Source organism: Danaus plexippus, assembly GCF_018135715.1.
Source record: "Danaus plexippus chromosome 16 unlocalized genomic scaffold, MEX_DaPlex mxdp_31, whole genome shotgun sequence".
NCBI classification, from domain to species: Eukaryota; Metazoa; Arthropoda; class Insecta; order Lepidoptera; family Nymphalidae; genus Danaus; species Danaus plexippus.
In genome coordinates, this window is record NW_026869852.1 from 526,720 (window position 1) to 542,143 (window position 15,424).

Genomic DNA, 15,424 nt, shown 5'->3' on the forward strand with positions numbered 1-15,424 from the left:
AATCAACATTGGAAAGGAAAATGTTTGATCGTTTAATACAATTACTTCCTATTTTCCTTATCTTGATTTTCGTATACCAATACATTAAGAATTTCAGTTCAAATCGCACCATTTTAATTACCGAGTTCCATATAAACCGGGTCACATATCCGGTTAGAAAATCCATAAATTAAAAACCTTTTCTTCGTCCGTTAACGTCGACCAGCTAAGAACAAAGCGTTATACTAACAAACAGAAGTGTTTCTCATCTCGGGAACAAAAGAATCCACCGTCAGCCGCTCTCAGATAATTGCTTAATTATACTACGGACGATTCCCATCGATGAGCCACAACAAACAATATTTTGTATTAATAATATTGCGTTTATTTATATGTAATAATGTAACTGTTTGTCCGTCCGCATCAATTCCTGGAATATCGTTTTCATTCTGACATCCTTATGATATGAATGTCAAATGAAATGACTAAGTAAAACAATGACCACATAGAAAAGTTGAAACTCATTGGTTTACTATAAAATATATAATAGAGCAAATTTTTGTACAAAGGAAAGCAGATATACCAACATTTTAATGTTAGTTAAATCTAAGCCAGATTTCAGCATCCTAAAGTCAGATAGATAATAACATTCTGTGCCCCAACGATCGCAAACACTTAAAATGTAAATAATTTTATTAGCCCTTATCAAAGTTACATCAACCTTTTTATACAGCTTGAAAAGTAGGTACAAGATAAGCTGATGCTAGATTTTCTTTTGGAAGGAAAAAGATCATAATGTATTTGTAATGACATCAATGTTTACACGAGCGCATTTAAACAGAAATACACAATTTTGTTATAGCGATTTTATACCAAAAAATTTATAAGTGGTACCTATCTTACCTATCTTACATGATTTATAAAAAACTGCTGAGAAATAATATAAGAATATTGATGTGTTGATCCAATTGGAAATTGATTTCAATAAATAAAATAGACGAATATATGACATGGGTTAATCAATATACATAAAAATCGAATGTCTGTACATTAAATATTATTCCAAAAAACTGATAGGAGGCAATTAAAGAAAAGTCATAGAAACCAAAAAAAACAATTTTTGGAATTTTTGTCCGTCTTTCTGTCTGTCTGGTATGTTATAACTTCAAAACTACTCAACCGATTTTAACGCGGTTTTCACAGTTGGATAACATATAATTAGGAGCAACAGCTAGTGTTGAATATTACAAAAAATCTGTCCTTTTTAGCATTTTTTTATGAAAGTATCCGTAAAATGATAAGCGATTTTAGTAAACAATTCTATATAATAAAATATATTTGCAATACTTTATTTTAACAAAAATTCAACAAGTAAAGGTTTTGTTTGATGGTTAATTTAATAGTTTGCATCAAAAGAGAAGTTCCATACACGACTTCGGTCTTCACGCACTAATTACTACGCAAAATTACTATTTCATTGAATTTAAACTTAAACACTGATATGTATTATTCCTGTAAACCGTTGTATTCGTGTTTGTTCTGTTGTAAGTAAGACACTAACAATTTATAAATTTCTTATTTAGAAGTGTCTTAGTTGTAGAATTAGTTTCTGGGTTCCAACTAGACTATTCCTTGATGTAGAGGACAATTAATTAAATATTAACATTAATAAAATAGCTATTAAAAACATTAAAAAATAATTATTCACTCTGTCAATCACATAATTTCAGCAAAGCATAAAATCAAGGGTGAGAATAAGACTAGAGATTTATCGTTTTAACTGAAAGTAAAAACTTTTATTAAGTAAACAGTTACGGTTCAAACAAATGTGAAATGAATATTTGGTACGCCTTTTCTAGTACATTTTACTCAAACCCAAGCAATGTGGGTATCCGCTGTAAAAACCAATAATCTCACGGAGGCTTTAAAAACCTTTTAAAGCGCGAACAAATACCTATTCTCAGGCGGAATTCCCTTAGCAATCGACTGCCAGATTGGACAGGTTTTGTTTTTCATACTGAACTCTGCATGTGTAGCCTCATCTTTTAATTTCCTCACATATCTGTTGAAATCATTCAGAAATCTAGAGCACAAGTGTTAAGTTATTTCAATTTACTAGTAATTTTTATTTTATATTTTAATAAATATTTCATTAAAAACGTAAATTACTACAGATATTTTAAGAATATAATAACCATGTAAGACATTATCTTATGTTATCTAAGATTTTTGAGTGTACACAATTGAACGTAACTATTTTTGACGGATAATACGCGTTTTTTATTGTTTTATAAAGTGGACACTTCCATCTTGTCTGCCCGTGATCACGGTTGATGTGAAGCAACCGAAACATCGGGATTGTGTAGTTATAAAATAAAAAAATACACGTACTATCCGAAAAACCTTAGTTCTGTTTAGACATTATATAAATTTTATCATGAAATAATGATATTGAACACTTAATAAATTGATTTTTAGAGACAAATAAATCGTATCATATACTGCCAGTAATCAATCACGTTCGCAAACAATGGCCCGGCAGAGGATTTAATAAACATTTACATTGATGGATTCCAATACGATTCCTACTTTTGAACTATCTTACTCTTGCGTATTAAAAAATATCTTTATACATATTGTAACTATAGCCAAACCAGACGCGGATTTTTTCTTGTTGGAGTATAATCGGATATATACATGACAACTATGTTTTACCATTGTCAAAACCAAAGTTTTGGTAACCTAATGGCAATCCGAACTGCGATAACACTGTATGAGTGTCTAACAAAGGAAGAAGTAAGACTTAAATACAGAGTTATATACATAAACTCAAAAAAGTATTTCTTCTGATATATTTTTTTTGTTTCTTTTAATTGTCTATTATTTTTAATATTAAAATACTAATCTGAACTTTAAAAGTCACGATTTGAATACTAATAATAGTCAAAATTTTATATCACCATTAAATCTTAATATTATAAAAAACTTAATCACGTAAACTATGTATAATAATAGTGTTATGAACATTTTACTCAATCATAATTAAACTTAATAATTTTATTTAAATTCCTAAATTTAATCGTGTCTAGACATCCCGAGCGCAAACGTTAGGATTCTGATTTAAATTTACTGTAGCATTTTGTTCCACGAATATTATTACAACTGAATGTTATATGAACATTAAAAATAATTATATTCAGTGCACGGATAGCATGCCACGGTTATTTGATAAACCAATACAATCGTAACAGGTTCCCAGGTTTAATTTTATAAAATAGATAAAGTATTCGATAACTCAGACATTTGTTTATCTTAGAAAAGGGAAATAAATACAAATAAAACAAAAGATATGCGAAAATCGCTTATAAAGTAAATATTTTTAAATCTAATAAAAATTGCGAGGGAGAAATAATCCGTTTAAAACTAAATCGGATGCATTATTTAAATGCGACGGCACTATATTTTCTTTTAACTAAATCTATTTTGCATTTTTCTATCTAAGACATCTGTAAATGTTTAATAAAGTATTGATCTTCACAAAAGATAGGAGACAATATTTAAAATTAAGTATAAAAACTTTTAATATGAAATAATAGTTTTAATAAAAAAAATGTTCATATATTTTTAATTTTATTTTGATTATAGATATCAAAGTTGTATGAGCGTCTTGTTCTGTTTGTAGCGGTATATGAGTTATTTGAGCGAGTTACTCGTGCGACCGAACTAATTTAACTTAGCTTGCAGAAGACATTACGAGTTTATGTCATTTATATAACTTAAGTACATTGCGCTGTTATAAAGTTCAGTTTTGTTACAAATATATTGCAATCATTGTATGAAATAGTTATTTTATTATAGTGCTAATTATTTTATTCCTCTATAACAAATGCCACGGGCAAATTATTATAACTTTGCAGTAGTATTTCACTTAACGTTTGTTACTAACCAAGTTACAAACTCCGTGTTGGCTGACTCAATTAAGATTGGTCTAGACCTAAAATATATAAACCTCTACGTCGGCACTTAAATGTGGCTATCTATATATTAAATTATATCGAAGCGATGTTTGTCTTCAAAAACGTAGTCCTAATAAAACAAATCAGGGTACTGTCATTAAATCAATATGTCTTATAAGTATATGTCGTACGAAAATGACTCTGATTTTTTTTATTATATACTTTATTTATACTCACACATATTTGTTGGGGAAGTGTCCAAACCTTGGTTTTTAAATAGCATGACTATTTTCTCGGGGTTGATCTTTATTCTTCATCGGCGAAACCATTTCCCTAAGCTGTTGCCCGCTTTTTGGAGGCGAGAAACGATATTGTCAAGGACCTGCATGTAATGCGGTGTCATCCGCGAAAAGGGCTGTGTATTGGTCTTTTTGGTACCGGGATATCGCTTGTGTATAACGAGTATAGAAGTGGCGAGAGGAGAGAACCCTAAGGAACTCCTGCGTTTATTAAGCCGGAAGAGGTAAGTGTGCCCTCCAATCAATAGCGGAATACCTGTCTTACACTTCTAATTCTAACAGCTTGTTAATCAAGCCGTTCTGCCGAACTTTGTCGAAAGGTTTCACCACATCGAAAAAATTGCACCAATCTCATGTGGGAATTTTCTTTGAAGACCCTTGCTGATGTGTTCCGTGAGTCGGTGCACCGGGTTCTCCACTTCTTGAGTAAGTCGTTTCCAAACGATATTTTCGTAGATGTTTCCGAGAGTATTGAACAAACCAATCGTCTGGTCGCTGCTCAGTAGAGTTCTGTTTTCCCAGTTTCGAACCTTTTACTATTACTACAGACCTACTACTACGGCCTCTTTCCATTGATCGGTAAATACGTATCCGTTCAGTAGAGAGTTGATGATGAGGACCAATGGGTGTATGATTCATGCCGGAAAGGGTCTTGTTTGTGATCTGATCACACCCTATGCTTTTTTTACGTTTAATGTGCGGACTATGTCTGTCACTTCCAGAGGTGACGTTTCTTTAATCGCGGCGTCTACTGGTGACCTCGCCTCTATTTATTTCAATCAAATTATTCACACAGTTTGCTTCCAAATAATATTTATTATGTTTTACCAAATATCTCTATGTTATAAAATATAAATTTACATAAATATTCACTTTGTGGTACATTTTTTAAAAATAATAATCTATCTACGATTTTGCAATACACAACCTCAATAAGAAGTAAAGCAAGATATTTTCCTAGTGAGATCTAAGACTTTCGCGAGTGTTCGTTTAAATGTTACTAATATTTTCGGAGGTCCAAGAAAAAGTCACCAATGTGACATTCACATCTCATCTACCCGTGATCACGTTTACGGCAAAGTAACCGAAACGTCGGGAGAAGAATAACACGCAGTTATCCTAAAATATTAGTTTCATTTAAGATATTTTCATGACACGTCAAAAGATTAAGTCCCTACTTATTTTTTGTTGCAGTTCAGCATGACCCATCAATGCATCAGTGTTAGTGCCAAAGTGTAGTGTCAACATGGGTTGCACGCCGAGCATGTTACTGGATCACAAGAACAGGCGGGACAGCACCGGCTCCCAGGAAGCTGCCCTGGCAAAGGTAGCCCCCACGCCCGTCTGCCAGAACAAAGCTGTCCAAGCTGCTCGAGCTCCACGCGCCTCCCTCGAGTCGGACGGGTTCAGCATACAACTTTCAAGCAAAAAAGACAGCTATGTCTCCCAAATGGGCAACAATTTTGCCACACAACTTCATATTAAGAGAATATCTGGTGAGTCTACATAATATTCGATGTCATAGATTTTAACACTAAATTATTTATTTAAATTTAATTATGTATAATTATTTATTTTTACTTATTTTACTTAGGTTTTGAAACGAAGAAACCAGTCTTCATATATACTTAAAAAAATTGTAAAATCTATAAAAATACATTTTTAATACGGCAGCAAGAACTAAATTAAATTTTGAAATTTATTTCATTTAATAAATCAGACGTTAGTAACATATTCCTAAATTAATATTTAACATTTATATTCTGGTTACCGTCATTTATTAAGCGAATGTTATCAAGTTTCTGCTAAAACGAATTTGTTCCGCTACGCGACTTTGACGCAAAACCATCCGAAATGCATTTAACTGATAAGTTTTTTAATTTTTTTGTTTTATCTCGATCATGATTTCACATCAATTTTTGATTCATGCTGATGTGTAGTAATTAAATTGACACGCCTTGAAACGAATTGGTTCAGAATTGATTTGGTTCAGTGTTCAATATAACTTGCAATATTTAGTTTGTCTGTAATAAACACGAAACAATTTTTTTTTTTGACTTGGTGATATTACTATATGTGTGCTATTATTTATCCATTTTAATATAGTTAAAATAATATTATATTATTGGATAATATTCTATTAAGATTATAAATTTCGAAGTTAAAATGTTGATTATTTCATTTTAACATATACAAAAAGATTTATCAATGACTCAAGTAGGACTCAATATCCTAATTGGAGAAGAGAGTGGGACGTATCAGGATTCGATGTTTGATACTAGTCAAGGCAATGAATATAGAGAGTTACGAACCTAAACTCAACTAAACCTAACTATCTCTTTCTAAAGTACATATCCTAGATACGTACTTTAGAAAGAGTTCCAAAGTACGTATTAGACTTTTAAAACAATTATAAAGTAAAACAGATAAAAGCCGTTTAATCGGTTTTAAACCTTTCTGTCTTTATTAAAGATACGTTTCCATTAAGTCTGAGCAGTCAGCAAAGTCATACCACGTTGAAAGAGCGTCTTTAACTTTAATTACAATTTGCATTAGATAAACATTTTCTTATTGTTGTTTAAAATATTGAAATTTTCAAAATATTTGTATAATATTCTCAGTATTATCTAAATTTATGTTTAATATCCAACCCGGTTTCATAGTTATTATATTTACATGAAGTAATAATGAATATCTTAATAGTTCATAGACTGTCGCAATCATTCAGAACATTCTTTCCCTCTCTACTCGCCATCTCATATAAACGTAGCTTTACAGCGCTAATATATATTGATACCTCACTCTCAGAGGTTCATGATCCTGTTCTTCAACAATTTGCTTTATAATTTTGTTAACAACAGCATTCACGCCTTTCTTGAGACACGCGTCATCACCCTCGAACGGGCAATATTTAAGAGATCTAAATAATGATATTTTGTATAATATTTTCTTTAAAATTTTCTCGTCAATTGGTTCGGGTAATTTGTATTGTTTCCAGTTGTTTATGTACAATGCTTTGGTTTTCGTACCATTCTTCTGCAGCCTAGAATTTTTCTGATCCAAATCATTACAGGTAACTTGCACTACTAGGTAGATCTGAAAATAGCTACATAGCTATGAAAATGTTTAGCGTTGAAAGATTTTATATATTTTCATTACTGTTCAAACGAATGAATAATGCAAATTTAAAGTAATGAAGGGTTTAATACACAGTTTCTCTGGTGTTGTAAAACTACTGCAAAGTTCATATTTTTCGATTAATTATACAAAATATAGACTAAATAATGTACCGCCTTTAATATAAAGTAGATAAAAATTGTTCCCGCTTATATTTCGTACCTGTATACTATGTAAAACTAGAATATTAATAGGTTTTTCTCTTAATTTAAAGCTATTAAGACTCACCAGAATCACTATTCTCAGGACAAAAATCATTTTTAAGACAGGCTCAATAATAATGGACGTACGAGGAGGTTAACACCGTTCGAGTGGCGTCACACAAATTACTTAGTAGAAGTCCATTAACTGAATTTCACTGTTCCATGTAAGTTGACATTTTTTAATCAGAGAACGGTTTAATTAAAACTACAGTTAAATAGTTCTAGTTTTATTTAACTATTGCTTAAAATATTATAAGAAAACAATCATTTTAATGTATAAATTTACTGCATAAATGGCGAGAAATCTTGTTATTATTATCATACGTTATTATGTCGATTAAACGTAAGGCCTTTAAGTTATTTCGCCCTTGAGAGGCTGAAAGGCGGGGTAGGGTAAGGTTCCTGTGAAAATTCGTTACAACCGAAATTAGAATGCTTAGATGTTTCGAATTACAGACACGCCTGATTAAAATAAACATTAAATTTAAACGGAAGAATTATCTTTGTTCACGAATTATTTTAACAAAAAAAAAAAAAAAACTTTTAAAAACGAAACCGAAAAGTATATAACATAAGAGATCTTTTTTGTATTCAAATTTTATTAAATGTTATATTATGAGATCTAAGACTCTCGCCTGGCCGTGATCACGGTCGCCGAAAAGTAACCGAAACGTCGGGAGTATGTAGTTTTTTAGAAAAACAAAACACGCGTAGTTTATCCGCATAACATTAGTTTCATTTAAATGTTATATTTTTACTTCGTTAAAGTAGTAATGTGAATAATTTTTCAATTAGGAATTGTATTAATGTAAAACCTTTGAGTTATCTAATGTTTTTAAGGACTGTTAAAGTTAATATAATAAAATAAACTCCCAACACACTTAAAACTAAAAACAAAAAACAAGACAACAGTACCATACAACAGCAGCTAGGTACTAAAACATTTCTCTCACAAAAGAGCTACAGCTTATTTTTTATTCTTATTCAAAAGATACGATGAATACACAGTACACGCAGAAATTCACAACAGAGCAACACGCTAAAAGAATAGCCATTGTTTGAAAATAGCTCTCAAATATTATGAATCTATGTGAGAAAAAAAAATACATTTTAATTTATATTTCTTATAACCAAAAACAAAAAAAAAACTATTTTACGTGGACGAGTTATGTTGGAAACTTACAAAGGTCAAAGAGATTTAAGAGTCGTTAGAGGTATAAGTACCGTCATCAGACCCGTGTGCCGGGATGGATAACTGATTTTTGATCCATATTTCAGGTGCCTTAAAAGAAACTTAAACGAATTAGTTTCAAACTAGCTCCATATATTTTTTTCTATAAATATATTTAATTTTGTTATGGGCGATCGATAAAACGATTTTCCGCCCACATTTTATGATTTCAAGTTTATAATACTTGTATCGTTTATATAATGAGATCTGAGACTTTCGCGAGTTTTATTCATTTAAATGAAACTAATACTTTTCGGATATACTACGAGATGTTGATCTCGTCTGCCCGTGTTCACGGTTGCTGAAAAGTAACCGAAAGTATGTAGTTTTAACAAAAAATAAAGCACGCGTAGTATATCCGAAAAATATTAGTTTCATTTATATCGTTTAGGACATGCATATGTTAAGAACATGTATATATATACTTCCTTATTCGGGAATTATTATCCCCTAAGGATGTGCGATAATAGTAAAGATTATATTATATATAGATTATTATATATCTCTTATTGGCTGTACAGAGTATAGACCACAAAATTAAGATCAGAACATAATATATAATTTTTTTTAAACTTTTAAAATTTTATAAAACTCCATATTACAACTTACGTATTATGTCACTTTCAGTATGTCACGAGTGTTAGCGAGTTCTGACAACGAAAATTTTGTTTATAGTATTGAATAAATAATAATTTTTATTTTTATATTCAAATATATTTTAGTCAATCTAATTGTATAATATACGATAACATATAAACAATTTATTATATTTTATATTAACCTACTATAAGAGGATTATTTTCGAAAGCATATTTCTATAGGAAATGATTCATGAAAATGTTAAATTACAAAATAAATCAAAGTAAAGTCGTCTGCACTGAAACAGAATGTACCTGTTTATTGAATTTAAATGAAATAAATCTGAAATTATCTGGAAATTTCAAATTGAATGTTTTAGACGTTCAATTTGAAATACTGTACGGCTTATAGTCTGTTATGTTATGGCTATTGTAAATCATAATTAGTATTAAATATTATTTTGCACATTATACCCTTTTAAAATTAAAACGCAAAATTGCAGTTACGATACATTTATTTTTTGCGGTTTTACGTCAGACAGATCTCACTTATATACATCAAACTAATGAGGAATAAGTCGAAAACTAACTTTCAATTAAGTATAAAACGAATTTGGAATGTTTGAAGCAAATAATATAATTTTTAATACGAACAGAGATCCATTTAATCTGTCAAAACATTTGTATGACGTTGTGAGACATAAATCAAGATGAAGGCTCTATTCTCTTCGCTCTCGGTAGTGTCGAGCTTGAAGTTTCACGATAAATATAAACTTCTCGTGAAGGTTCTATGAAAGTCGCGTCACCTGAGCCTTGACTTGTTTCGCTAATAATAAAAGTTTGTATTCTATTCATTAAGAGATTACGAGTCAAATTATTTGTACTTACTGGGATTAGTTAATAGTCAGGTACAATTCCTGTTGCTTTTACTCTAAAAAGCACATGATCGTGTCACATGAAATACTTTACTTACTACTTCGCTTTTTGCAGTTCTAGGAATACCAATTGTTTATAATTTTCATAAATCTATCTATATTCTTAGATATCATCAGAAAAGTATGATATCGTCCCACAGACCGCAACTCTTTGATACGAGTGCAAGAAGTGGAATAACCATCTGTATGTGGGCTACCTTTAAAGTTGTGTATTCAGGCTCCTGCGGGAACGAGGTCGATACAATATAAGCATTCTATCTACGTTGTAGATAGCAACAGACAGCAACTACTTATGTATAGCGTGAGTCAAACTTATTAAGAAATTTTAATTTCAAATTCATCGAATGGACGGAAGGTAAATGTAACAATAAGGAACTCATTAATTTTCATCTATATATATATATATATATATATATTTATATATTATATTTATATATATATTTATAACTCATTAATTTTCATCTATATATATATATATATATATATATATTTATATATATATATATATATATATATATATATAAGCTATATTATAAGTTTTTTTTTCTTAGACCTTGTGAGGTCTCTAGAAGGTAGAGAGATTTTAAGTAAGAACAGTGACATTCTTAATATTCAGTGAAGCATATTTTCTTGTACATACAAATAATATATATCAAAAAACGAGCATTAATTCGCCGTTAACATTGTTTATCAAAGTCCAATAAGAGTAGTAGGTTTTAAACGATTAGAAGGGTGTATGCGTTAAGAGGAGATATAATAAAGTTTTAAATACCTTGTCTTTATAAAATTAAAATCTGACCCTCACAGAGTAAAAGGTTAAGACTCTGATCCGAAACTAGTGAACTTGTTTGTGTAAAGTTAATTTTTTTTTTCAAAACTGTTAAAAATATTTAGCAACTTAACATCTTTCTTTATAATGTCTTATTTATAATTTAAAAATATATTTTAGTGAAATTGCAACATGACATTGTCTTCTCGTGAGATTTTCATCATTGATTAATATGATTTTACTCTACATTAAATTTTTAATATTTTAAACATTTATATTTGTTCACTATCTTCAGGAACTTGCATTAGAATTTCGAAGTGACTCGCTTGTTATAATAATTAAAATCATTATTAAATTTTGCTATATTTACTAAATACGTCCGTCTTTATTACCTCTGTTATAGAATACCCGTAATAACCCGTAAATTATATTAAAATATAATGATGTTCCATTTCTTAGGCCGGCATACATTTCTCCATAACTCTTGTTCCTATACATCATGTATTGTATCTATATGTACATATATACAACCTTATTCGAAGTAGAACTGTGAAGGTTAAATGTGACAACTTACTTAAAAGATTATATACTTAGAAATGTTGAAGTCTGTTGCTTACACGAATTAGATTTGAGAGGGAAAACAATATAAACATATAATTTCTATTTATTCAGACATAACATGTGTCACATGTGTTAATTATATGTAAGGTACTATATATATATATATATAGTCCGGCTGGAATAATTTCATTAGGCAATTAAAATAATTATTTTGCTCTTCTCCTATCAAACATGGTGACACGTAACGGCGACAAGGGCATATTAACGCCAGCACAAATTAACATAAATTCGTTTGGAAATATTATCACATTTAATATTCAGCGTCCAAATTTTATTTATGGCAAGGATGACTACATATTGTTAAATAAATGTTCAAATAAAAATTTCATTGTATTTTTCTGAAACTTTAATAATTAGTTACATCTGTTGATAGCTGAATAACATAAAACATTATACTTAATTTTAATGAAATACATTTTATATTTGATCCATGTTTATCATTTACGTTTACTGTTAACTAAATGAAGGCTATTAATGTAAAAAAAAATAACAAGAAGAAGTCGCGAGATGGAAGCTTAAAACGTTTAAGAAGGAAGTTTTTATTGCATTTTTTATTTCGAATACAGAAATTTAAGTTGTTATACGAAGCATCTGAATAAATTATTTGAACTTTACGGCTCTGATCACATTGCTTTTTGAAGAGCAAATTATTTCCGTTTTCTTTCCATTGACCCCTGTCCGGAGACGTTGTAATAGTATTTTTAAGAATAAAGAACGTCTCCTCCGTAATTAAACACGAAAAGTTTGACTGCAGTTTTATTAAACGACCCTATACAAGAATTTGTAACAATATTAAGAAACGCCAATTTTATATTTATTCAAGCATATTAAAACGTTCGTTTTCTTTTATAGCACTTTTTTATACTTCTAATGTAAATAACATTGTCAGAACAGAGTCTTAGGTGTATGATAATTTTATAATAATAAATAAAGTGAGGGTTTTTTCTTAGTTTAACCTGAAATAAAACATTATATGCATACTTTAAATTTATCGTTTTTTCAAGTTCAGGTACACCAAGCTAGTGATTACTGTGTCCAAATGGAAGCTACTTTAAAATTATCAATTCCTTTATCTATGTTTAAATATTTCTTTTATCCGTACATTATTTATGTGATTTCTGTGATAAGTGCCAACAAAACAAATAGTCTCCAACTACCGCTGTTGTTATCATGCCATAAAACATTATCATGTAATAGGGAAGCAAAACGAATTGCATCTTCACTACTTATCATTTACGATGATTACTTATAAAGTCTTGGTAACTTCTTGTTTAAACTTGTTCTGTGTATTATTTATTAATAATATTTTTAACCATAGTTATATTATAATATCAAATCAAATCAGAGTTATTTTAAATTCGCTACAAAGAATGTCTAATTTTGGATCGTTCAATCACAGTACGTTTGGACGATTCTCTGTGGAATAACATTTCAATACAACATTGAATAACATCTTCAAACTGTAAACCGGTTCTCTGGTAATAACAAATGAACGCTAATTTAAATATCAGTGTTTGTTTCCTTCACATGCTTCCGCGCTCTTCACACCTGAACGGTTTGCGTACGACCTACTTCACATAAGACGACTCTACCTTATAAACGACCACTTGAGAACGTTCCGCATATTACACTAAATGCTGTTTCATTTTATTTTAAATAGCCTCTTTATAAAATACTCTACCACACTGTTGAATTAATCTGAATAAGACAATAATCTTACTAGCAACATTAAAAATACATTATGAGTCAAATATCAAAGTACATGAAACGAATTCATTATGTTTTAATTTTTCATAATCAGTCGATTGTTTTTCATTGTTAAATTACAAAAACATCTGGACGTATTTAATATAAGAATAAAAGCAGAAAGTTATAATTAATTACAGTAAACTTCTTTAATACAATTTTAAGGTTCACAGCAAACAATCTGTACTAGTAATAAGTGTAAAAAAAAGTCACATTGAAATGAATAAATGTGTATATGAATAATAGAATAATAATATTTTGTAACGAAGCAGTGGTTGATTGCTAGAAATATCAAAGTTTTGTTATATAATTGAACTATCATGTGATGTAACATTAATTGATGCAGAGGAACTAGCGAACTGCAAAAATCGAAGAGGTTTAAGGTCACACTAAGAAAGAATATGGAAAATTATAATCATATAAAGATACATTAGTTAAACACAAATTAAGACATACGTATGATTATTGAGCTAGCTGTTAAAAGTTTTTAAGTGAAACTAAACGGGAAAGTTTACTGGGAGCTGACATATGTATATAAATGACGGAAAATATGGCCTTACGATATTTGAAGTTAAATATCCATCAGTGACTTCTACTAATTAACATGCTTATTCTAAGTTTGAATCGTCACACTACATACGAAGCGTCGCTCGTTTATTATTCAATAACATACGTTAAAACTAATCGTTAAGATTTATCAATGAAAACTATTGACGCTCCGTATTTAAACTTAGACAACCCTTATTTATTATGATCTGACTAATCGATACATTAACTCTATGTTTCAAAATATAACATTAAATATATTTAAAATATAATTAAAGGAAACCGTCATATTTTATAAAATATTATATATTATATTATTATATAATAATTTATAATACAATAATTATTTGGAACAATTTTTTCCGTAGCATTTCTCACAGTTTTCCTTAAAATTTATTGTTATCATATATCCGTGACCTCAAAATCAAATTTTCAGGAAAACGCAGAACCCTCAGTGATTTATCGGAAATCCTTCAGATTCATCATTCCCTCTACAAACAAATATTACATTGATATATGTCTATCGATTTTTGGTTCTAAAAGACAAGCGATTTAACTCAGTCGTATTGGGTCGAAAAAAATATCAGCTTGGAGAAGATTTTTTATACATTGTTTTCACATTTATTATAACTATATTGTCCGTAGTATTGATTTGATAACAAAAAAATACATTCTTATAATATAGTGTTTTAATTATTTTCCATTAATCTTAAATCAAAATTATTTTTGGACTGCTTTTATCACTCGATTCTTTCGCTAATTTTGGGAACATATGGGACATGTTGAATCGTTCAATTTTTTTATCTCAATAAATACCAGTGCAAGGTTTTAGAAATAAGAATACGCGTAATGTATATTTATAATGATCCTCTTGCCTATCCGTGGTTAAACTTTATAGTGATTGAGGAGCAATGTTGACTCTTTAAGGCGAGATTATACCTAATCTGGGTGACGTCACTCTCGTCCCAGAATGTCACAAATGTGTAACAGAATTCATATGTCGTAACCTAACTACGCGCTATTATAATTTCGCTTTACGATACAGATAGTAACAACCAATGCTAGTTATAGATTTCATGAAATCAATATCTTAGTACAATATGAGACGAGACGAAACCTCTTAGCATTCAATGGATTCACCGTGCGGGTGCCGGGTCCATTGCGTTGCAGGGAGTGGAGCTTCAACAGTGCCTGGGACTTGCGACCCAGGTGTAGGTTTAAGGGGCCCCTAACTAACGCGCGTTAAACGCTCACCTCCACTGTCCAAGCTCCTCTCCCTACCTAACCATATTTGAAAAGAACCTACTAGGGCTGCCTTCGAAGTACGTTCCAAGAACGAGTTGATGTGAGTTCTGGACAGGCCCAAGTCTTTTAGCAGGTTGTA

At 30.1% G+C, this 15,424-nt stretch overlaps 1 protein-coding gene across 3 annotated transcripts in view; it reads left to right on the forward strand.

Moving 5' to 3' along the window:
- The window catches only part of LOC116771672 (high affinity cAMP-specific and IBMX-insensitive 3',5'-cyclic phosphodiesterase 8), a 112,668-nt gene that overhangs the window by 26,226 nt on the left and 71,018 nt on the right, over positions 1–15,424 (forward strand). For all 3 annotated transcript variants that reach the window (XM_032663568.2, XM_032663569.2, XM_032663570.2), the window contains exon 2: positions 5,429–5,730. In XM_032663568.2, the coding sequence (XP_032519459.1) occupies positions 5,481–5,730 (250 nt within the window). In that variant the 5' untranslated portion in view covers positions 5,429–5,480. The remainder of the gene's footprint in view (positions 1–5,428; positions 5,731–15,424) is intronic.